The sequence below is a fragment of the Alligator sinensis genome, unplaced genomic scaffold (assembly GCF_000455745.1).
Source record: "Alligator sinensis unplaced genomic scaffold, ASM45574v1 scaffold71_1, whole genome shotgun sequence".
In the NCBI taxonomy this organism is placed as follows: Eukaryota; Metazoa; Chordata; order Crocodylia; family Alligatoridae; genus Alligator; species Alligator sinensis.
Window position 1 is genome coordinate 3,000,474 of NW_005841834.1, and position 26,467 is coordinate 3,026,940.

Below are 26,467 nucleotides of genomic sequence, written 5' to 3' on the forward strand. Positions count from 1 at the left end.
GGTAAACAAAGGTCTTTGCAACAAGGATATGATGAGAAAACAGGAAGAGCTTTTAAAAAAAAAAGATGGGTAATGGACGATGCATTGCTTCAAAAGCATCAGAAAAAGTTTATACAAAAACTGGAACTGCCCATGTAGAAATAGTTGCCATAGTCTGCTAGAAAGACAAATATTTTAGTTAACTATACAGGGACAGACATCCTTCAAGAACAGAACTGTCAACTCTACAATTATCAACCAAGATCTTTTCAGCAGCGGACAATGTCAAATTTCCTCCCATAGAAGTTTCCTGATTTCGAGTAGTAGACTCACCACCCTTCAGAATTCCTCAACTGGGAGGAATTGTGTGTAGAGATTACAGAAGAGATGTGGTAAAGTTGCCCCTCACTCTACAATATGTCTCATCCTTGTTAGAGTTGCACAGTGGCACTATGATGTTCAAGTGTTTGTAAAGCACTTAGAGACACTCTAAGAAAAGGCTCTCAGCGCTGTGTACAGTAAAGATTTAGGGATTTTTCCATGTTTTCTCCATGGCAAGAGAGAAAGTCTTCCCCGTTCCATCTCCCCTCATTCAATTCAGCATTACAAGTAAGGGAGCTGGAATGATCTGGAATAATCAGTCACAGACACAGGTTGGTCAAGGGGCCTGAAGAATGGTAACTTCAAAAATCTAGGTTCAGTCACCCCTAAATACACACAATCAGTTTTCCTCTGCAGGTCTACACTTCAGATTACTCCAGATCTTGCAAAAACAACTGAAAAAAATAACATCTGAGAGAGAGAAACTGTGAAACAGTCTGCCCAAGGCAAGCAGATGCTGATTGCATAATACATTATGTTGCAAGTAATCTTTAAAAAAATTAAACATCTACTGCTAAAAATATGCCACCATTAAACTGTCAAAATTAAACCAGTCAAGTAATTTCAAGTCCATAGACTTGTAAAGCAAAAAGGTCCCACTTTGTGAAACCATCTGTATATAAAAATGGTTGTTTAACAAATACATAAATTTAAGCACAGATGGATTTAAGCATTAATATTAATTCTTTTCTGAGTTAGAATTTAAAAAAATGAAAACTATGGATATGTGGTGCTTAGCAACACTACATCACAAGCACCCAAAATGTTACCATCATATATTTTTAATTCAATTTGAACACTGTAAAGATGTGGGTTGCTATCTTTTGGGTAATTATTTGTAAAGCGATATAAAACACTTTCTTTGTTTACATGAAAGTATATAAATAGTAAAAAAAAAAATGCCCAGGAGGCAGATTTGGCATACACATACATTGCATATCTGTTTATTGAGCACTGATGAAAAGCAGTTCGGAAACTTTTCCAGGAACTATTTCTATCCTGCATGCTCACTAGACAAACACATCGTTTAATTTAGGATAATTTAATGCTTAACAAAGGTAATCGTTTTTGATTTTGCATAATTAAATTTACAAAAATAATGTAACATTTATAAAATAAATCAGCATTCCCCAATAAATTACAGTAGTGACATTCTTATTTGACAATGTAATATATTGCATAAAATAGATAACATCCTTCAGAAAGACAAAATGCTATGTTACATGCTTTAATCTAGTATTTTGGCAGTGTGTGAAAACATTTTATTGTACATACTCTGTTTAAACTACAGTGTAAAAACAAAGCTCAAAGTCTGGTTCTGTATCAGTTATATGAGGATTCAAAAAAAATATTTTGGGATACTACAGAACAAACCAAAACAGGGTGAGACTTCAGTTGTGAAATATGCTGAGCCTTAAAACAGTAGACCAGATCTTATTCCTATAGAAGTGCTTGGAGCTTTGCTATTGGACTCCTTGGCTTCAGGAATAAGTACAATCACTTAAATGGGAGTTACATGGGTCAGTACCGATCAGAAACAGGTTCTAATTTTTTTCATAAAAGACTCAGTCTCTATGCATGCAAAGCAAACAGTCCTGTTCCACTGACATTAACATTGAATTTCTCAACATTAACAGAAATATATGCAAGGCCACTGTTAGTAATTTATTATTCTACTAACAAAAAGTGAAGAATACACACCAAAAAGAGAACAAGGAGTTGTTACTGTTCCATAAAGCAATTTACTATATGCTCTTTCTTAAAAATAACCGGTAGACAGAGAAAAAATATTTTTTAAAGGCTTGCAGTTTATAAAATAACTACAAATACCATAAAGTATCTTATATTTTGTTTGGTGCTGGGTGAACTCATTAAAACCTTAGACATTTTCAAATCAACACTTAATTTTTCCTACGTTATATTATTTTGTGGCTGTCTGCACAAAAGGGACTGTGAGTTTTTAAGGATGGGTATGTACTATTTTACTATCCATCAAGTTAGTGGCACCATGATGGTGGCATAGTTTTCTGATGCTACAATAAATTAAGGCAACTAAAGCCAGAGCATACCATATATCTGACTCTAATGTGCAATTTCATTAAAATAATCTAACAACCCATATTATTTAGTTCTTTGCATTTTCAATTTCTAGTTAACTGTTTATGAAAGAAAGTTTCCATTAAATAGAAAAAGAATTATCACTGCTATTAGGAAAAACCAGACGGTGCAAAGTGGTATTTTTGTGATGTCATTTCCTGAATGACAGTGCAGCAAAATACAGTCTCTTTAAATCCCGGTGAATACAGTGTCACATTAAATACTAACTGTGTGCAAATGTAACCACTGGTCAGTATGTTACAGATCCCCCTCTGTGTTCAGCTATGGAGGACTGTCCATTGTTACAGGACCTAGCCATAGAAGTTTACCTCTTTAGTTTAAGCTATAGCAGGTCCTGCTGATAGCTTTAGAGGCCCTGAGTTCAGTTTCTGTTGTGTTACTCAAGGTGACGGCCTTCACAGAAGTGGGGACTCATCACAAGCGATAGAAGCTCACTGACATTCCAGTTCTGGATGAATACCCAACTGCATACTTGCTCAATGGCCACTATCTTAGGCAAAATGCCATGGTTTTAACTGGGAACTAACAAAAGTAAAAACATGGTCTGCTACAGCTTGTACTAACCCAACCACTTTAGTTGGAGACTATAGATCATGTCCTCTGTGGATCACAGACCGACAATTCACATACTAACCAATAAGTTACATAAACATAGTGCACGTGCAGAATAAAATAAGGTTCACAAACCCACATTTCATGGTTGCTTGTTTGGGGCTTTTTGCTCATTTCTCTATGTTGCTGGCCTTCTCATTTTTATCATGTCCATCCAAACTGATAGGTAAACATGACAACAAATTTATGTTGAATAACATTTATGAAATGTCATTCAACAAATTTAATTCTTATGTTGACGATGTTTATCAGGGGCATGATTTCCCCACGTTAGGAGTTTTTAATAAACCAGGACTTGCTTCCATTAAGTACTTTCACTTTACATTTAATTCATATATTCTGTTTAAAATCCTACTCTGATATTTGTTATGGAATCTTGGCTATTGTTTTCTTAACCCACACTTTCAGGTCTACCATTCATAGCTAAATAAGCACAAATCAGAGTTGCATCTCAATGAAGAAAGTATGTACATATCTAAAATAACAGATGACAACTACAAATGTAAAATAAAAAATGAACCTGTTCAATTAAATGATCCAAAAATGTTAACCAAATATGTGTGTGTGTGTGTGTGTGTGTGTGTGTATATATATATATATATATATACACACACACACATATACACCAATATAATCTGCATAGTGTGCTTTGCTTTCTAAGTTTTAAAACAGAACAAGATATAATTTATTATCCTGAGATTTCCAGTGTTCAGGTGTCCTAACAATTTATACAGTGCATATAAAAGAAAAAAAAAGAAACATTATCACAATGGCTTTTGTTTCAAAATAGATTGATGTGCAATGACTGTAGCCTGATTTGTAGACATTTTGTATTCTTGTCCAGAGCCCTGTGGAGGGGATGGCAATGGAGTTTCTGGAGTTGCTAAAAAAGAATTAAAGGGAAATTATATATTATAATCTTGTTTGATCTATATACATATTCAGGATGCACATACTGCTGTAGCCTACAAAAGTAAATTCCTGCATTAGTCTCATGAGGTACATATTCATTTTTTTAAATCAGCACGTCACCCATGATAATATTAAAAAGTGTTAAGTGTTTTACGCTAAAACCAAACCAATTATATTGCTTAGTATCTTGTTCCTATGGCTAAGGACAGAAATTAAATATAATATAAACTGATATAATTGATCAGACAGTGGCTCAAATCTATAACACAACAGGGTTAAGGAGATGCATTACACGGTATAAGTGATCGGAAAGTGGTTCAAATTTGTAACACAACAGAAGTTCAGTGCACATAAATGACTTTCAAAATAGTGAAAACCCATTTAAGATAAACCTGGATGGATGTACTTTCAGTAGGAACCTATGTAATTCACAGGGGCTGCCTGGGCAGCCATTTCAAAAGCAGAGCACAGAAGCCCCCCCCAATGCCTTAGAGCGGGCAGCACTGTTCTTCCTCTCCCCCACCCGCAAGAATTTTATTTTATTTCTGCTCCCACCATGAATTCTGTGGATTTTGCAGCATTGCCTGGATATCACAGGCAATGCTAGATTTTGCAGAATCTGTGAAATCTGCTAAATTGGTAGGTCCCTAAGTATCAAACTTAACTGACTTAGGTTAAATCAATGTATTGAACTTCTGTCCCAGACCACTCCAGATCCAAGTTAACTCACAATCTCCCAGCATCACAAAATGCTTTGCACTGCTCCTGCAAGCCTCCTTTCTCAGGGTTGGTGGTTTAACCTTGACCAAAGCTGTCTGCCCCAGCCAAGCAGGGAGCCATGCTCTAGCACCTCCTGGCTTCTGGTCTGGGCCACTGCAGGCATGTGGCTACATTTCCAGAATCAAAAGTGAATGTCTGTTCACTTGTTTATCAGTTCAATCTATGCATTTTAGACTAACCTGCAAAGATTGAATCAATTCAGCCTCAGGCTTTTTGACTGTCTGTACTTAGCCTATAGGTATTTTTAATGTATGATTATTTATATGCCAGGAATTATGATGAAAGAAATGAACACTAGCATCAATAGGCTACCATTTTAGTGAATTTGGCAGTTGCTTCAACTTGACAGTGACATTTTTATGATAAAAAACTAAATTGCAACTACTTACAGATCTGTTCCGTATGTACAGGGGTGGACATCGGACTTATGAGGATAGTTTGGCCAGTTAATGGATCTTGGGCCAAATGAGGATGCATTGGATGATGAATATGACTAGCATCATTAGAATTGCCTGCAAAAATAATATGAACATATATTAGCTCAAGTGATGAAGACGTTGCTACTTACAGTGTGTAATCTACACTGTGATAATTACAGTTCCATCAGGTAAATATTCTTTTGATTGCTAATTTGAATGGTAGTTTTGGGGTATTCATTAAACAATTTAGCAAGACTTCATCCATATTAAGTACCATGTTTGTGTTCATTGTTTGGGTTGTATTAACAGTGGATTTCATTAAGCTTGTAATGATTCGCTTATCTGTCCCTAGATATACTCAGGCAGACAGGTATGCCTGAGGACACAGTGCACCTTGAAACTGTAAGACCATGACTAGTGAGCCTAAGTGACTTCAGCTAATATTTATTCATTCCCACTAAGCCTGAGCAATCTCATGGGTTCCCCCACCCACCCAAAGTGTTTAACATATGAATATCATATGGAATATAATATGATGATAGTGATATGCTCACCGCCTAGTAACATTTCCTGAAGCAAACTGTCAATTTTAACCACTCCGAATAGTTTGACCAACTGTATTTGCTCAATCATTTGCCAGGTGATACTCTGCAGTGTAGGTAACAGAAGCAAAAGTTCTCCAAACCTTCCCCTGGAGTCATACTGACGATCATTAATGTAATCCTCTAAACTTATCTGGACTTGGAATCGCATGTTCTTAATCTTTAATGGATTGTTGAGTCCCTTTGCATCTTGAAAAGAAAATACTTCAGGGTAAGGCAGATTCATGGAATGGCCATTTTTTGTTCAGATACATATAATATGCAAATAAATGTTACATCATCATGATGAATTTCAGTATCAGTATTGGAACAATTATTTTGAAAGACTTTCTGGAAACTGTACCTGGATCAAAAAACACAATTGCTTTCAAGCACGCATACTCATTGTCATCTATCTGGATTTCCTGGAATGGCCGGACTAGTTCATCTAGAATCCGGTTTGCCACTCGGCTGATTTCTACTTCGGAACTGTTGCGATGGATTATATAATTGTTACCTTGAAAAGAAATATACTGATTTATAAATTGATATTACATAAAGTTTTCAATGTGAAGAGCTATATGGAACAAATTTTCAAAATCAGCTTTTACATTTTAGATCATCAAATGATTGCACTTTGAATTTTTTATAGCAGAAATTCTCTCAACAAAACTACATTTAAATATATATGTGCAAAATACAAGCCTGATCCTGTAAGCTTTTATGAAGGTGAATACTTCATTATACATACATTTACTAAATAGTATAAGTGACTGTGGGATCAAAGCCTATATTATATGCACAAATTTGTTTGTCTTCCAATTAGCCTTCTATCTAATTGGATGCACAAGTCTATCTTGGCATATTTGATCCAGTAGAAGCAATAAATCTTCTGGAAAACTGTATGCACAGTTTTAAAAGCCAGAAAAGGCCACTTTGAAATGTGGTCACTGGAAATATTATAATTCACTGAAATATTAAGTTATTTTGCTTCTAGTTTATTTTATTTAGAAGAGATACAGCAAGTAATAGCTTTATGGACTCCTATTTCTGGTAGATAGCCTTATGTATTTCAAGCATCCCAATCACTATGGATGATACTAATAAGAAAAATATAAATTGGTTAAATCCTGGTCCTGCTTCCTGCTGAAGTTAATGTGAGCAAATGTCTAGAGAGAAATAAAATGCTTACTTTTGTATGAAAAGTGGTACTATCCAATACTTCACTGTATTGATAAAGGATACTAATCAGTACACATTCCTTTAAACACATAATAGTGAATTTTCTTGGCTTAATTTTTTCAGATATTCCTATAACTTGCATTTTAAAATTATTCTTTTTCTCATTTTATACAAAGAAGCCATTTCTGGGACACCTTCCAAGTAGAGTAATAAAGGAAGTAGTAGGGCTTTATGCACACGCACTGAGCCAGATTCTGTTCCATTTATTAGGTACTCTCTCGGTAGAATAGATTCTAGCCCCATAAGGTACACAGGTATTAAATGGGGTGAACCGGTTGCAATACCCTAACCACTGGCATTTTTTAGGGGTCTATCTAGGGGTGCTTCAAGTTTTAAAAGGCTGAGAATCACTGCCCTAGACCTGCTCTTTTCTACACCCTGGTCCACATGAAGATGCTTTCTGGGGACATTTAGAAAGATTTTGAAAAGATTACCAAGTACCATGTAGATTACTAACCTAGATAAAGCTTGCTAGTGTGTCATGACATGGATCAATTGTGGCACACATTTTACTAGAGTAAGAAGGTCACTTGAAAGTACTAAGCATGCTCAGGTTTCTGCTGCCAATAGGACAGCAGTAAATTTAATTTGCAGTAGACTAATTTGCTCATGCTTTACATACAGCATGGCATATGACAATATAAGTTTGTCACTGAAAATTGTTTGGAGTCACTGGCATGAATCATGCTGATTATGCTATGGCAGTTTCCCAGGTTAACTGAGCATGCTGCTTATTGGGAGGCTGATTCCCTAGTAGTTAGTAAAATAAGTAACATATCGTTAGGCTTGGCAGGATTCTACTTTTATTGCTAAACATAGAGAAATGTCAATTTCACCTCACATTCACAGACTGACAAAAACATATTTCCATAAGTAATAATAGAAAAGTATAGAAAAGAAACATAAGGGAAAGAAAAATTCTGGGATAGGGTAAGGAAATCCGGGACAGGGGACACTGCACTTATGCGTGCACGCACCCACACACATACACACAGCAGTTGTTGCAGGCAGGGTTGGGGGAGCCCTGGCTGTACTGCCCACACAGGAGCTGGGGCCATGCTGGGAGGGCAGTGCTGGCATTGAGGGTTGGTTGGATGCCAGCTGCTGGTGACAGAGTATGGAAGCAGGGACATTGCTATGGGGGCCTGCTGTCAAGGGGCATGGCTGTTGGCACCTGGGAACCTGGTGCTTTTGGCTGCTCACTCTTCCCAGGTCCCAGATGTCAATCAGCACCAACCTCCCACCAAGCCTGGCCTGACCTGGCTCCTGTGTGCTTGGGGGAAGACGAAGACACCAAACTCCCATGGAGCCTGACCTGATCCAATGGGGGTGCCCCTGGGGCTCACCTGCTGCCCCTGCACTGCCTGAAAGAGTAGTGGAATGTGGCTGTCAAGGGGCTAGACTGCCCCTCATCTGGGCTGAGCAGCCACTGTCTCCCACACAGTGCAGGATCCAGGGCATTCAGTGGCACTTGACAGCCAGGAGTCCCCTGATAAGTCTCTTCCTGGAGTGAGCACCACCAGCAGCCTCAGGCTGCAGCCCCTACCCTGGCTCCTGCCCCTGGACTCTCCTCTGTGAGAGTGAAGGCTCCAGCCTGGTATGAATGTGCTACCAAATAAACAGAATGATTTGAAGTAGGTATGCTTTATTGATTTATGAAAATTTACTTTTAATATTTTGACATGTGATTTTATAAAGCTTTTAACAGTATACTATTATTATTACTAAATGGTCTGCCCCCCACACCTTTAATTTCATGCAATCCTGAACATTTAAATTGATAAAAATCAAAATAAATGTTTAAAAAACAAACATTCATTTTACCCATCAAGATTATTAAAAAATAAAAATTGAATTCTGCCAAGCCTATATGCAGCATAACATAGTATTCTTAATTTTAAAAAACATATACTTACCTAAAAGTAAAATATCTTTGTACATCATGGACCGTTTTGCTGCTCCAAGCAACAGGTGTTCCCCAGCATGCGCTCTTAGTAAGGCAACCTTTAAAAAAGATAAATAAATAAAAGAATCAGCAGAAAAATAAATTAATGCAAAATGAAAAATGCATCATAGTCAATAGACTATCCCAGTTACAATTTAAAATACATTTATTTTCACTTTTAATAACATTATCATAGTTCTTCACTATAATTTTGTTAAAACATGTAACGTTTATTACTGAGCAATGTATATAAACTAGATTTGAACATGGTATATGATTTTGCAAAAAGTTTATCACTGAATACAAGATAAAACCTCAGTTTCATAATCTCCCTTTCCTTTACATATAAGTTAACTCTTGAATTTTAAGTCTGTACCAAAGGTAGTAGTAATAAGGTTAGCATGCTTTATTATGGCAAATATTACCATACACTATTGCATTTTGTCAGCCTGAATCAGTTATCCCAAAGATACTTGAGCTGTCTTACCCCTCCAAAGTATAAAAGCACCATGGATCTACCTTCTATTGAGGCAATTTCACTAGCTCCAAGGCCTCTTATTTTAGCTTTTAGAGAACAGGAAGTAAATGGGCAATTCAACCAGCAAACAGTTTTGCTACAACTGCTAATTCTTAATAAGCAAACAACTAAGAAACACCATGCACAACACTAAAATTAGAATGCCTGTAAGAATAACAGAGAACCGTTTAGTATTGCAGTCAAACAGGCTAATTTTGCTGTGGTATATGGATAATGAAATCCTGGCAAAACTTATAAAACAAAGTATCTTTCTTATAGTCAATAAAGAATAAACCTGATTCATACCAGGAAGGCAGTTAAAAAATGCTCACTAGTTTAACATTTTACATTTTCTATTTACATTCCATTGTTTACAATGACCTTCTAGAAGCTTGGCAGAAAGATCTATTTTCTTATGGATTTTTTTCTTTTTCCATTATGCAAATGCATTTTTTCCCTTTTGTAATTTTAGGGTGAGATGTTCAAAGCTGGCTGAAGAAACAAAATTCAAATTACGAAACTTTCAGAATCTCCGCTGTAACAGACCTAACACATCTTTTGTTTGCTTTGTTGTTTGTAAACTCAGTTGATTCTGAGGTCAGAAAGAGCTGCACAAACCTTTGCAGCAATGGTAACTAAATGCAGCCAATGTTTATCATATATACACAAGCACCTGAGAAAGGATTAGGTTTTCTGAGGTAGTTTTAGAGTTTGAGAAATATTTCTGTGGTTTTAAATGTAGGTTCAATTTTGTAAAGATCTGTTCCAAGGTGGACTTTTACTCTGAAAAGAGCAGATTCTTAGTCAGCAATCTGGTCTTTTTCCAGTTCCTTCATGCCAGCCTAAGCCATAAAAGCAAGTCATATTGCTTATTTTTTCATTTCCTGCCCCTGCACCAATCAACCCAACTAAAAGGCCAATCTGGATTCCATTCTTTCTTCCCTAACATAATTCTTTATTCAAGTCTTTTACATGTGTGAAAATCTATCCTCTACTCTAGATTTACACGAGAATTACTGAGATCATCATTTGAAAGGGTCTTCTTTGCCCTGAAGCATTGGTATTACTGGAGAAGATGAAGAGGAATGATCCAAGATTGACTCTCTGACCCAAAGCTGAAATTGTAGCGCTGATGTAATATTCTCGTCATCCTTTTCATTGCAAACTTGAAATGTTTGATGCTGTAAACACAGCAAATTGGAATTCTACCAAGCCATTTTTACAGTCATTTTCAGAGTTGAAGCACATTTCAAGGCCAGGTACAGAAATTACGAAGTGATCAGAAATAGGTCTATACCCATAACAGAACGGAAGTTCAGCACACATAGATTGGTTTAAAAATGGCAGAAACTGATCTAAGATTTGTGCCCCCAACAAAAGGCAAGTGTGTGTTCTGTTAGTTACCGATCGAACCTACGCTGTTTACAAAAAATCACTTAACTGAGACTGATTCCACCTTGGGCTTTGAGAATGTCTGTACCTAGCTCCAAAGATGAAAATCAGGAGATTCTTAGCAAAAGATGTGGTTAGTCATATTAATCTGAAGTCAGGCAGAAGGCAGGACAGGGTGGAACTTTAGAGACTAACTCATTCAGAGAAGCATAAACTTTTGTAGGTTATACCTTGTCAGACTCTAGTTCATATTTCATAGTGTCTGAGGAAAATCATGCTTCTCTGAAGTCAGGAGTGAATCCATACGGTGCCACTCTGCCCTGCCGTCTTCCTAGCAGTAAACTAACCTCCCAATCACTTGCTTCATTACAGTACTAGCTAAAAGAACATGAAGATACAGTTTCTGAATTCACTTTAGGGTTCTCATTCTCCAGTCAGTGGGTATCTGGCTTATCAAAAAGTGATGATATATTACATCCATGGGGAGAATGTGTGCACTTTATACAAGCTTAGAATAAATCTTTGACTCAGATTAAGATAAATTTCACAAGATCATTTCCAATGCTAAAAATGCTATTTCCAATCTCCTAATATATTGCATTCTGTGGCAAATTATTTGCTGTGGATTGGCATCAGTATGTTTGATTGCAGCTAAAGACTCTGATGGCATATATATCTTGCAAGCATGGGGTAGCTATTTCAAATTAAAAAGCACGCTGTCTCATACTTTACAAACAGCTGAAGTTGAACATGAACCAAATGTCCATCAAGGTTTGCAAACATTTGAATGATGTTTTTAAAATCATTATTTTTTATATTTGCATGCCTTTGGAATTTCTGGTGAAGATGAAAATAGCAATATTCTATGAGAAGGGCTGGTCTTTTGAAATTTCCAGTGAGAAGATTTTTACCCTTTTCTCTAAGGGCACTGACAGAAATGTAGCTCCCTGCTGTAACTCATGGCACTTCACGAAAAATGCCATAATCTACAGCAACCCCTCCTCGCCCCTCCCCCCCCAACCCAACAGACGTTCGCTATTGGTTTGGTGCGGGGAGGGGGGCAGGACTGCGCTCCACTTTGGAGCTGATCCAGGAAGAGCAGCATGCCTGCAGCCTCTGTCCCCTGCCCACCCCCCACCCCCTGCCCTTCCTAGCTCTAGTGCTCTCTGCATGATGGGAGGGGGATAAGAGAGGGAACAGAGCTCCAGCCTGGGATTTCCAAACCTGCACTGGAGGGGGAGCATGGACTGGAGCTCCCATTCCCTTGTCCCCCGTCATCACAAGCTGAGCAAATCCCAGCCCAGAGCTCCATTCCCCCTCGCAGGGGCAGGGCAGGGACTGAGCTGATGCTTGATCAGACAGAAGTTAATGAAGGTTCTCTGCTTTGGAGCTCCTTCCTCAGAACCCTCATGTAATGAGGGTTAGTTTATCATGCAATTGGGCACTTTTAAAGCACTCTGCAGCCATGCTCTTTTGTTAGGGTATGGCTGTAGAGTACTTTCAATGGACCAACCATATGACAGATATCATTTCTGTCATCGCCCTAACATACAAAATGTACTTCAAATTCTGTTAGTTTTTGTGGGGTATTTGAAGAGCTGCTTCAAAACAGGGGTCCAGCACCCAGAACTGATGAGCCAGACCAGACAGGAATTATCACACAGCATTTCTACTTGAATGAAAAACTGAAAAATAACCAAGTTACTCTAATTGTTTTATATAGAAATGTATATATATTTATATACCTGATCATCCAGTTGTAGTTCACAGAAGGCTGGGATATATTTAGCCCACTCTACAAGGACTAAAAGCTGCTGCTTCATAGATTCACAGACATCACCAATAGTGGCAATTTTCTTTACACTTATGTCAGTATTAGCACCAGTATTTGAGACAGAGATCTGGTCATATTGAGAAAAAAGATATAAAAAATATATCATGCTATTATGTCATATGTTTCCACTGATTCACAGTACATTTAAATTTAAACAAAATATATAGAAGTAATCATACACATCATTGATTTTTTGATAAAACAGAGACCATCATCTTGCACATAAATTATAACATGTAATCTTCCATTGTTACTATTTTAGCATTGTACTTTATTACAATAAGAATCATGCTTATTAAACATTACAGGAGCTCCTTCTTCTAAGCGATAACTGTCTTTAAGATCCTAGTGTCCTTATTATTCTTGGTTTGTTTCATTTGTACTTATTTATTTATTCTTGCATTGAATGCAGTAGACCTTCATCTCATTTTACAAAGAAAAAGCTCAAAGGAATATATAATAAAGTTATAGGCACTCAGAAAGATCTACCAAAAGTATGAAGATTCAGTGAAAAGATATATATGTTTAACTCAAAAAGATAAAACAGGTTTAAATGTCTAAAGAGAAAACTTTGAAGTAAAGAACCAATATGAATGTTTCAGAGAAAGTGTACCAACTCTGCATATGGCTACCATCAGTTCACAGCATTCTGTGAAATATGGAGAAAGAAGTATCTTTCTGGCGCTAAAACTGGAGCATTCTTGGATGACTGGTGAGGTGAATCCTGAAATCCTCAACAATTTCTTAAAAAAACCCCAAAACAATACTAGGCTTGTTACAATAAAAGCAAATGAAGACAAAACTATGCAGAAACTAGGAAACACTTTTCACTAAGATCCATGTATTTATTATAAAAACATACACAGAGGCCAAGAAACACACCATATCCATCCTTCATGTGCTATATCTCAAACTAGAAGCAGTGCAGTTATCTTAATGTGTTTCTCTATGCATGCCATGTTAGAGAAGTTCTGGTTCTTAGTGCTGCATTATGCTGGCTACCAAATATCTTCATGCCTACCTAGTCCTGTGTGCGGGCCGGGAGCGACCCGAGCCCTTTTCCATGCTGCATGCGGGCTGTGGCCAGCAGCCCGGGCACGCTGGATCGGAGAGGGAGGGCGACGAGCTGGAATTAGGCACAAACGCTTAGCGGTAGTTTTAAAGATTGTTTACTTACACCGAGATGGCAGTGGTGTAGGCTGGAAAACTTGCTTGAGTTGCGGTTACAGACACAGACAACACGAACAGTCACGTGGAGTTTGCTAGGCTCCACGGAACAGAGCTCCGGATGCTCTGGGTGAACGTGCCACCAAAATCGAAATCGGAGATACGTGTTATAAAATTTGCGATTGAAGACGGGAAGAGGTGGGCGATGGATCAGGTCACCAAGCTCCTCTGAATCTCACACAGGGTCTCTATTACCCTGCTGTGTATCCAGAGTCCCCACGAGATGGATGTGGAGTCCTCTTCGGCTTGGGCAGAAACTGCTCAAGCCTCTTATACGGCTAACAGGCCAATCGTTAGCCGCCACGTGGGAATAATTTAAAACTAGCCAATAGCAGGGAACGAATTTGCATACCGGTGGCGGGAACTCTTTTGCACCGTGCATTTCTCTTGCAACTTGAGCAATGCACTCTGCAAAAGAAGCTGCAGAAAGGCGGGAAACTCGTCCCTGCACCGGGGTTTTCCTCTGCAACAGGAAACTCTCCCATGCAATGAAGCTGCAACTTGGCGGGGATAATTCTGGTGCCGAAGCACACACAAAATCATGCCTTTGGGTCATAACATCCTGAACCTAACACTGCAACTATATAGAGACTCACAGTGAAATCATGACTTGGGACAACATACAGGGATCGAGTTTTTAAGCTGACATTCACTGATTCTATGTAAGTCAGTATCCTGGAATAAAATGTCATTGAAAATGACTGGTAACCAACAGGGGTGCCTGTACACACCACAGGTTTTAATCCTTATTAAATTAAATAGGTTTATAAAATTTAAACTTGTTTATTTTGGAGTGCCACATCTGTGCCACACCCCTTAGCAGCTGCCACTGGTGGAGGAGGGAACAGGGGAGGGGTGAGGCCTCTGCCCTGCCCTGCCCCCCCCAAGCTAGCATAGTTGGAGGGGATGGGGTGAAGCCCTCCACATTACCTCCCTATCCCCCCCCCCCCCCCTTTTTAGACTGGTTTCTGATCACTTATACTAGTTTGTGTGTAATGTCTGTACCCAGTCTGGATGATAAAACATGTTCTAGATTTAAAATAGATGAATCACTGAATTTTCATAAATTAAACCTCTCCCCATAGCTGTGCTTCCCTAGCCTTCCTATTGACCCCTGCCTACTGTCCCAACCTCCCTAACCTTTAGGGTACCATAAAGAAGAGGTGGTAAATCACGCTGAGTGAATGAGTATTATCTTTTTGTACTGTATCCCTAAAGACTGATGATTCTTAGCCTCACTCCTAACAGACCATGGCCAGTTCTTCCCCAGTTATGTAGCATTAACCCTGCACACCTGAAGCAGAAGTGTTTTTGTTGAACTGAAGCAATGAACAGCAAGCTCTTTTGAACTCTATGTAGACAGGAATTTCAGGGAGAAATCTTTTATTTTATATATAAAAGAAAGAAATAACAATGAAGACACTATCTCTGTGGTTTCTTCATTGTTTTTCCTTCCCTTCAATCTCTTCATTACCCTCTTTCAGGAGGCCCAGAATAACAATATAATGATATATTAACATGTTTAACTGAAGATCAGAGAACAATATTTAGTATTTTGGGAGTGTTACTCTTCATTTTAGCTCTGTGGGGCAGCGACTATATTATCATATATACTTGAAACAGTGGGGGCTGATCCATCTAAGGGCATCTGGATGTTACTGAAATATTTTAATCTTATTGTTTGATATTTATATTTAATCTTTGGAAGGTATAATTTGTGATGGGAAACACCTGTTGGTGAAAGAAAGCAATATCACTGGGATATTTAGCACAAAGCTGTCTAAGAAACCACTCTTACAACTGTTCATGCCCATTAGCAATTATTAGATGGATACAAATATACAGAAGTGTACTATCAATAAATTCAAAGCAGTGTTAGGAAAGTGAAGATAGCCATGGATTTAATTGTCAAAAGGGACCATCATGATCATCTAATCTGACTGTCTGCATAACCTCTTGGCTCAGCCTGACCTCCTGCATGGGCCAGGGAACTTTCTGCATCAATCTTGAATATACAAACATTTTCAAATATCAAGATGCCTGGAATGGCAGCCAAAAGTCAGAGCTCAAAGATAAAGTTAGTCATTAATTAGGTTATCACTATAAGTCTGTCACAGAGATGAACAGAAGCTCCAAAGTATGGATCCAAATTTTCCAGAGTGCAGATTTGTTTGGTTTTAGGGCCTTTGTTTAGGACATTATGGAAATAAAAGCAGCAGCATTGTGTGGCTTAGACCAAGATGAGAATGTTTCCTCAAACTAGGGAAAACTACATAGTCAGTTCAGGCTTATCTGTTGTTCAGATAATCAACAAAGAATGAGTGGTGATTTTTCCTTGAATATGCATCTTGCTTGCTTATTCTACTCATTTTTAATATGCCCATTATCATATAGCTTCTGAGCACAAGACTGTGTTTACTTGACTTGTTACTGTCAATAACAAAGAGAAAAAGTACAAGGCTTAGATAAAACACCCTTAATATCCTACCATTCTAGAATTTAATAGGAGAATGCAAAAAGCTTTGGAGAGCTTTTTTCTGGCTTCTACAACTGGCTCATTAGTACTGGCCTAGTTCTGAATTGCTAATTTCATTCTCTAATTCAAGTGAGGAACAAAGATGGATCAAAGGAGCATTATGGCTATGGAAGTCTCTCAGAGACAGCAGTTTCTTAGGGAAGATGCTGGTAAGGGACAAGATTACAAAATATTTGTGGACATATAGCTTAGTATAAATCAGTCAGAATGAAATTATAAAATAGAGATGGTGGCAGTTAAATTCTGAGCAAATTACTAAGCAGTAAGAAAATGTAGAATCAATGGCTGTGATTTATTGGAGTTCCAGGAAAGTACTGGATACTATTCCACTCAACAATTGGAATAAAAGGTGCGGAGGGATTTTGGTTCAGATTAAAGAGTGTTCATAAACACTGTGTGAGACGACAATTTCCCCGTGTATACAATCCAAATAATTAAAGGTAGAGTTGCCAAAAGAATCCAAGGGAATTAGATACCCAAATCCCATTGAAATGTAATTATACTGGATATCTGTTTAATTAAAAATGTAGTCTCAAGGAATAGATTGATGTCACCAAATGTTTAAAACAGTATTTAATTTGAAAGTCAAAGATCATAAAATGTTACTAAAGAGAGGTTTAGGACATAATGTACAAAATGCAAGTAGATTTTCTCAAGTGACCATCTCATTGACTTTGCTATGAGAAAATATAAGTATGCAACATTTACATTCTTACATTAGGAAGGAGAAGCTAACAGGATACCTGGATAGCCTCTATAACTATATTTTGCACAATAAATAAAGAAAATATTTAACTATGAGAAATAATTATGAAAAAAATCAAGAAGTTATGTTCAAAAACTTTGTTCTGGATTACTGTACCTGACGGGAAAGCACCTCAGCCTGTGACAATGTGTTAATAGAGGGACTGTTGCTGCCATCAAATGTGCTTCTTCTCGTACTTATCCTGTCCCGCTCATTTTGTACAGCTAGAAAAGAATAATCATCCAATTTATTTGCTTGTAGTTAATGTCATTGAACATAATTTCAGAGGTTTATTATATAAATACATGTATCAAGAGCAGGACCTTGGAGTTTCACCTCTGTGAGCCATAAGAAAAGGGTGATAGTAGATTTGTACATGTATTTGTGTAATAATATTTGTCACTAAAATTATTCATTTCTAATTGCTGTGGGACATTGAGTTATCAGCGTGTTTGTGACCATCTTTATTACAGCAGCGTCTCACATTTTCTTCTTTAAGCTTGACAACATTTGGTAATTTGTTTGGCTTGCCACTCCACCAGCCTTAATTAATGAGGCTTTATGATAATGATAGAAAGAGACGTCCCAGTCCTGTTGAATAGGTCAGAGTTCAGCACAATCACTGACAGAGTGTCCGAGTCACAGAAATTCTGAAAGCTGTGCTCATGCTCACCCTTTCCTATGAGAGAGACTGAAACGAGAATGAATAATGAACTTAATCCAAAAGTAAAGTAATTGTAAAAATGAAATCTTATGCTCCTCCTCAGGGACTTGCAATTACTAGCCAGTTTTTATAACGATAAATAAGCAAAAAATAAATAAAATTAAAAAAAAAAAGTTCCAAGAAGATGGGTTTTGTCTTCTGAGATCCAGGGAGGGTGGCAAAGACAATAAGAAACCTTTAATGAGACCAGAAAATGACTTATGAAACAACAGAGCTTACTTTTTAATTCAGGAATAAACAGGATAAATAAAACTATCAATCACAGTCCCTAAGACCTAGACCACATCAAAGGTTAAGCCAAGGAGACAGGGGAAAAAAAAGTATTGTGCTGATCAACAATTTTCCTTATTGTGCAAAGAATCTCATCATCTCTAAGAGAAGCAGCTTTATTTCCAATATGTCAGTTATTTTGTGAGAAACAGTCTGCTTGACAGAAGTTTAGGAGTAGCATCAAAAGCTTCAATAAAAATTCTCTCGATACGTTGCATAGTTTCCTGTAGTTTATATGAAGAATGAACAGACCTTATTCTAGAGGTGCACTAACTTTCTTGCCAAGGACATTTAATGATGGGCCTTTTATTAAGGTCATAATAAGAAATGTTGTGCAGTGATAAACACTAAGTAATAAATGTTCATGTAGAGATGAAACAAGAAATATGACCATTTTTTAACTGGAGACACAGACCCCATTCACTTAGTATCTTGGCAACTAAAGTACTAAATATATTAAAAAAAAAATTAAAATACTGTCAGCGTTGAACTGAACCAGAAGCTGAAGCAAACCACTTTTCTGATAGTCATATATAAAAGTTAGTGAACTTTCATAATCCAGGAAAATATTTCAAATTACTGTTGCATATGCATAGGGCTTAATACATTAACTCTTTAGCCCATAAATATAGGGACCAATCTATTCTCCTCTTCCCTCTCCCTCCCCCACCCCCCCAAAAAACAAAAATCAATACATTTGGCAGAAAGTTTGGCACTTTTCATCCACTTGTTTCATTATGTTTGAGTGCCCTGAAAAAAATTGTAAGTACCACATTTTTTTCACATCAGGATTCCATGGGGTATCTCGTGCTTTACTGATTTTAATGATCTAAATGCTAGGAACTAAATTCTGTTCCATTATACCCATAGAACTTGATGGAGATTTGTCATATTTACATTAAAGTAGCTAAGAACAATGTATGACCATAGGACTGTATTTAAAAAAAAATACTCCCAACTTCTAGCATTATTTAAGAAAAGCTGTAAGAAAAATATACAATAAATCAGTCTTATTTTAACAAAACTACATGTAGAAGTATTGTAAACCCATTTCACTATAACAAACTTAATGGCCAACAACAGAACCAAAACAGCTTCACAGAAAATGTAAAGCTAAGGACATAGGAACCATAAAAAGTCTCTGTTTTTTATTGCTCATTTAAACATTTAGAGGATTCCAACCATGCCACATACCCTTCCATCCCCACAAAATGATCATTTCATCAATAGGCCCTGGGGCAGACTCCACCATGACACTCATATTTTTCTGCTATTGTGGTCTTTTTACAGTGGTCTGCTTCTCTTGCTTTGATGGCAGACCCATGGACCTTAGATATTGCCACATAGGGTCACTGTGCCCTCTCTATTCTTGTATTATCCAAGAGAGAGATCCCTAAGTAACAGCTCTATGCACCAACATAATAAAAACCAATCAAATTTGAGACCTGAAAATAAAATGACAATTTGTAGCAAAATATTTTTCCAATCAGTAAAACTTCATGCAGTATACAGGCTTCCCTCCCTCCTGGCAAAATGAGGCAATTTAAATCTGTACTAAATTCTTATATTTCACCTATTTCTTGTTAAGGATAAAAGCCCATTGATGGTATAAACTTTGTGTTCAGATGATTTTATCTTGCAAAAATTTAGATAGCAAATTTTGCTGTTGCCCTAACAAATTCAAAACTAGCTGCCTTCACATAAGGGTACATGCTGCCTCTGGCAGCACTCTTTTTTTATTTATATATACTTGTACTTAAAACATCACTGATATACTTCCAACATTTAAACTGAATTTAAGAGGCAATAGCTTGAGACTTAAAAGTACTGCTGGAGATAAGTTCAGACACAAGTATAGATACAAACTTCGTATCTCTATAACAGGAAGAAAAACAATACCATAGATGAACATTCCTGAATATATGGGTTTAAAACTCAGATCTGAATTTATATTTTCCCAGAGTTGTTCTAACTTGAAAATTAGAAAAAGTACATAACAACAAAAGCAATTCTCCATTATGGTAGTACTATGGGAAACTTCTAACAGGGTTTCATTTAGTTTTGTACTAATTTTTTAACCCTTATTTAGAAAAAGTGTTTGTTTTAATATGAACTAAACAAATCTTTTACCTTCTTTTTTCATTCCTGCCGAAAACACTTTTTTAAACGGCACTATCTGCATTGATTCCTTTTGTCCTTGTCAACAACACACTGTCGGCTGAATCTTTCAAAAACAAGAAGGGATGAATGTTTTGGAACATGAATAAGACAAAGTCTTGATTAACAAAAGTGAAAAAAAGTCGTTCAAGCTTTTAAAACAATGTGTCCAACTATCATCCTTCACCAACCTTTATTCTGTATTTTAGCCCTGAAAGATATTTTTGACCTATTCATTTGACAGGAATAATATCTTGTAAGGAGAAAAGGTAGAAACGGATGGAACCATGTGTATCATTTTTTCAGATACTCATATTCACTTCAGTTTACCTATGTGATATTAACCAGCATAGAGCACAAGTGAAGGGTTCTGTACTGGGGAAATTCACTGGAATTCAAACAACAGCAAAAAGTAAGGGACAATCATAAAGAACAGCAGGAGCCCTTTCACAATCTATATTGAGGAAGCTACTATTTGGAAAATAATAAATAATGTGTGTAGACAAAACAAGAGGCATGTGTGCACAACACTTTAAAGCGGGTTAAATGCTTTTGCATTTGCTTTTGTACTGACACTTTAATGGTGTCAGTGTTTGAATGCCTCAGTGGTGTATTGCCTTCGAGGAATTTTAGTTTGCTGCCCCTAGAGCCGTGGAGTGAAACACTGGGCTCCGTGCAGCTCAGGGGCTCTGCCGGAAGCCCTGCAGGCAGCCTGGCAGCAGCCTGGGAAAACAGCTCCGCCCAAGAAAAGCAGTGAGTCTGATTTTTTTTCCCTCCTGGAGCCTGCCTGAGCTTCACGGGGGCCTGGTGCTTCCCTCCACAGTTGCAGTGCCCCCTGGGACTGCCCGAGCCAGGTGCCTGCAGGGGGGTGCTGCCTGAGGGAGTGGGGGCTGCTGCTGCCACAGAGGGAAGCACCAGTCCCGCCCCCACCACTGCAGCCCAGGGACTGCTTCACCCACCAGCAGTCCACCCTCCCCTCCCCACTGGAAAGCCAGGTAAGTCAGCAGGGTGTGTGCATGACATGGGGGTTTAATCAGCCCTAAATTGAAGCAATGTTTTTTAAAACCCACTGTTTCAATTTAGGGCCTCCATTTCATCTACACACGCCCCAAATCCTGAAGTAGTGGTTTTACTCTAACAAGGCTGAACCTCAGATCAAAGGGTATACTGAAATTCTTAGGATGCTAACCTAGGCAGGCAAGGAAAGAAAGTCTTTCAGCACACCTTATGCTCATACATGGAAAAATGCGGTCTGATTTACCCAGCCCACCTTGGAGACAGTTGAAAGGAAATTACCAAAGTATGCAAAGGAACGTATGGTGAATATAAGGGGAAACAAGATTAAAGTCTATTTCCTCATTTTTGTTTTGCATAATGATGGGTGAAACAAATTATGTTTTGTTAGAGGAAGTTTTTTGGGGGGTCTGCCTCTGGCACTACCTCAGAGAGGAAAAACTCCCTGAGTACTCCAAAGAAGTGCTCAACTCCATACTTGACTGACAGTGATCAAGGTGGGGCTCCTTGAGTCTCCATTTTAGTTCATGTAAGAGTTTGGTGCATCCAAAAAAGAAAAAGCACAGTAGAACTGAAGGACAACAGAAAAACATTTCCAGCAGTGGGGAGTTCTTTAAAATATATATTTTATTAATTCTAAATTAAAGCCTAGGAGTCATAAGAATTTTTTTAGAATTTCCTCTTCATCAAAAATATAGTAAGAAATCATCAAAATTCTGCTTATTACAAATACAGATTTTTTTTCTTTAAGAAATTCTTGTTCTAATTCTTGTAAGTCAGGCTAACTCCAATGATGTCAATAGGTCTTTCAGAACAAAAAAGAAGCCAAGGATCTGTCTTGATACAACAAACCTGAGGCTATTAAGGATGAATGACATATAGTCTATATAGCAAAATATAATTGGTAAAAGATAGTGGAAGATGATGGTAGGGTAGTAAAAAGATACTGTCTTAAAGTTGGCTTTCTTCAATGCAACTTCCACATGAGAGGAAGGTAAGTATTAAAGTATTTTTTCCAGACATGAGTGGTCAGTAGTAAATGTGTTTTTCTCCTTTATTAACATTAATAAACAACTATGTTTTATCCTCTTTATTGTTCAAAGACTGAAAATCTTACTGTGCACATTAGGCCTGGAAGCTATTTTTGCACTGTTTTGCTACTGGTTTAATGAACCAAATTTTTAAAGCTGAACATTTAAAATACCTGCAGGTATAAACATGACTTTTCCGTATACTACGTCGGAAGAATCCCTTGCATCCATCACAACTGGAGGCACCATAATGTTTGCCAGTTGCTCTGTCTCCACATATTGCACAAAACCCACTGGCTCCACTGTCAGCAGTGTTCATGTTGAGCGGTTCTGCTGTAGAACTGTCTGATGAAGGACAAGCACAACAAATGTAATTATGATTAAACAGTGAAATGACTGCTACACCAGGACAAATTTACATTCACATGGCGATTTTACTGGCCTTATGTCTTTAAATTGGCTTTTATTATTTAGCGACAATTCAAAGACACCCTCTGCATAATGGCATGTGGTTCTAAAGAGCACTTTCAAGCTTATCACTGATTGGCAGAATATATAATACTTATAAAAGCATACTCATAACAACTTTTTGTCTTAACTCTTTCAGATTTGAAGCAGTTACTTGAAAGTGTAAAAACTCTTTCAGATTTAAAGAAGGTACTTGAAAGTTAAAGTATAAAAATACTTAACTGTATTGTGTGTATTCAGTGAAATATTCATGCTAACAAATAAGCAAGACAGAGATTGACACGACAATATTTTTTTCTGGTTAGCTGATGAAACATAAATTATTTTTTATAACATTCAGCAACTATGGTCACTTCTCTGCAAGGAATATAAATTATTTTTGACAAAGGCATAAAGAGAAAATTTCAATAGAATTACATGGAAAAACTGGATGGTGAGCATTGTTTTAATGATATTTTCTTGCAAGTAAAGTTTGCTGAAAGGCTGACGCAGAATTATTGGCATGCAATCCATAAGCTAAAGTTGTTCACGCAAACTATCATCATTAACACATATTATTTGTTCACTGAGATTGAGGTCCTATAGTCAAGGTGCTGCATGTGCATACAATAAAGCATAGACCCTGTCCAAAACAACTTACAGTCTAAACAGACACGTTAAAAAGTGAAAGAAAGGGAGCATTAGTAATCATGTTTGACAGACAGGGAATTAAGACATACTGGGTGGGTCTACATGAGACATTTACTATGGAGTTATCTAATTAGCTCCACAGTAAAATGTCAGTATCTACAGGTGTGGTGCTATTAAGACGGAGTCAAATAATTAACTCCGCCATAGGATAGTACTGCCAGACACAAGTACTATCCTATAGCAGAGTTATTTACTCAGCTGCAATGCACATGTAGACACTGATGGGCCTGGCTATGACATGAGGGTGCTTCAACGCAGGGGTTGCCTACCCGCTAGCCCCAGCCAACCCCTCTGCAGCAAGTTGAGCTGGGTCAGAGCAGCCCTAGACTGACAGGCCGTCCACCCCAGTTCAACATGCAGTGGTCCCGGGTGCACATGCAAACAGTGCACCCATGAGCAATAAATTCCAGTGCAAACTGCGCTGGACTTTATTTAGACATACTAGTTGCACATGTAGACGTACCCACATAGATTAAAAGTAAAGCTGTGCAGAGGATGTCATTTCCATTTTAAAATGAATTTAGATATTTGAAAATACAGCTCTGTCCTGAATTGGAAAAAAAACATTTTTTTTTAATGTTTGGGGTTCATGGAAATGTTTAGTTTTGACAAAATTGAAACATTTTTCTTTAGGCTTTTTTTTATTTAGCATTATGATACAGTAAAATAATATCAAATAAATTAATGAAAAGTCCTTTCAAAATGAAAAAAAGCTGAAACATTTCTTTTAAAAAAAAGTCAATGCAAAATGTTATAATAGTGTCAAACCTCTTTTTTCTCCCTGTTCCCCAGTTTTCTTCTAAAATAAAAGAGATATTGACCTGATTTTGAAAAGTGTTTTTTTTTCTGCCTGAATGTGGTTCAAGTCCCTTTTACCAACCCTAATTAAGAGATTTGTTCAAGTTCAGAAGAGGAATAGGTAGCAGAACTTCAAAATGAACCCACATTTTCCGTGTCCTAATCTAGTGCCTTGGCCATAAGGACTTACACATTAGCCAACGGTTACTTAACAGAAGTTCATAACTGAATTGCCAGCAGAAAAAAACTACCACATTTAACAAATAATAATTGTTAACTAAGCATTTATAATGAATGATTCAACCAGCTGTGTTTCAAGGAAGAACCCCACCCCCATCCCCTCATGACCTCCATCACCCCTTCATACAGTATTAACAGATTTGTAAAGGAATAATTTTAAGCCAAAATTAAAAAGTACCAGGGAAATCATCCTTGTTAAAACATATTTTAAAAAAGTAAAGAATGAACCAAACATGAAGAAACTATTGTTAAAACTTGCACTCATTTAAGATGGCTAAAGAAGAATTTTTTCTTGTTCTTTAATTCCACTTAAGTGCAATCAAAGACCAAATTATATTTCTGTTACTTAACCTAGCTTCAAAATAACTTCAGCATTTCAGCCAAAAGTTTCAAGGCACACTTATAAAAGGCTGCATAAGTACTATATTGGATGTTGTGAGGTATGCGGTATGAGCATTTTTCACAAAGAAGTTATAGGGAACAAGATACAGATACAAATGAAACTTCCCACAGATCATGAAATATTTGTTCTAGTTTTAAAAATAAAAATTAAGAGTGGCTCTGCTTTTTCATAATTTACTAAAAACAATGACTAAGGCAAGGAAAAGTGTATTAACAGTTCTCAACTTATAATTAATGGTCTTTAATTAAAATATTCACTTTCAAAGACTGACATTTATTTTATATCTGTTGGACAATATTCAGTTTGGGTCAAGTTAAATACAGGATGCTACATATTTGAGTCACAATTCATTAGTTGAGTTTCTCATAAAACCACAGCATAAACAACTCCAACCTAACTTCAGGCTAATGCAACTAGCTACCTCTCTCTGGAGTTAAAATGTTACATTAGACAAATACCAGGAACTTCTCCCTGCTAAACATTAGCTTGCAAGGAGTCAATGTGATTATAACCTCATTTTCATTTACATGTACACAATCTGGAAAGATCAGATTAACATTTTATAAATAAAACATCAGTCCATCAATTGGAAATGACATCAAAAACAAAGAGATAATGTTCTTCATAACCAATCATATTTCACAAACCGTTGGATTATTTTGTTCTTTTTAAGCGTTATATACAAAATATAAATTCAGGCCAAAAACTATCAATACTAGTTATTCATTTGTCTTACAGTAAATAAAACAATTCCTGAACATACCCATTTCCTTTGATTAATTGACTGATGACAATGTCAGTCACTTTCTTACACACAACTGGTATTTTATTTTCTTTAATGTAGAAGAGTTATAAATTTATTACTTTAGAGTTAGTGATGAAGTATAAAAGAACAGATTTGTAGCATTGAAAACAACCAAATTCCACATTAATAACAAATCTAACACCTTACAGTATTATTCAATGTTACTTTTTCTGTTAACTTCTTCCTTGATTTTGTATTACCAAGCAGATGAGAACTCACCATTGCCATTATACAGAATCTGCATAGTTTCAAACTCCAATGAAGTATACGTTGGATCTAACACTTCACTGTAGTTTGCCATTTCCATGTCCAATACTGGTTCTGACAGCCTCATCACTGAGCGTGGACACACTAAAGGAAAGCAGCTCAAAAGTACAACTGTACTATGATGAGATCTACTCTATTTTGCTGGGAACTAGTGATTGATAATCCAAAGTTAACTGTAACTGTGTCACTTATGTGCTGCAATGGGTGGAGCTATAAAACTGCTTCTGCATGCCATATTCTGCCTGTACTTTTTTCTTTTTTATGGTAGACCAGGCAATTCTTCTGATAATCTTGGAATGTTCATGGAACTGTCTTATCAGGAGTTCTTAAGTTCATTGAAAAGAGTACCCAATAGGCAAGTGTAGTCACTTTAGTAAGGT

At 37.1% G+C, this 26,467-nt stretch overlaps 1 protein-coding gene across 1 annotated transcript; it reads right to left on the reverse strand.

Annotated features, from left to right (window-relative positions):
- Nucleotides 1-1,175: 1,175 nt before the first annotated feature.
- On the reverse strand, nt 1,176-26,213 carry HNF4G (hepatocyte nuclear factor 4 gamma). Its single transcript, XM_025200095.1, is given in 11 exon segments — nt 1,176-3,973; nt 5,172-5,294; nt 5,756-5,992; nt 6,147-6,299; nt 8,941-9,028; nt 12,624-12,779; nt 17,338-17,444; nt 20,345-20,362; nt 20,365-20,438; nt 22,590-22,761; nt 26,040-26,213. Coding segments are annotated over 11 exon segments (1,362 nt in total). The 5' UTR covers nt 26,155-26,213; the 3' UTR covers nt 1,176-3,854.
- Nucleotides 26,214-26,467: the final 254 nt, after the last annotated feature.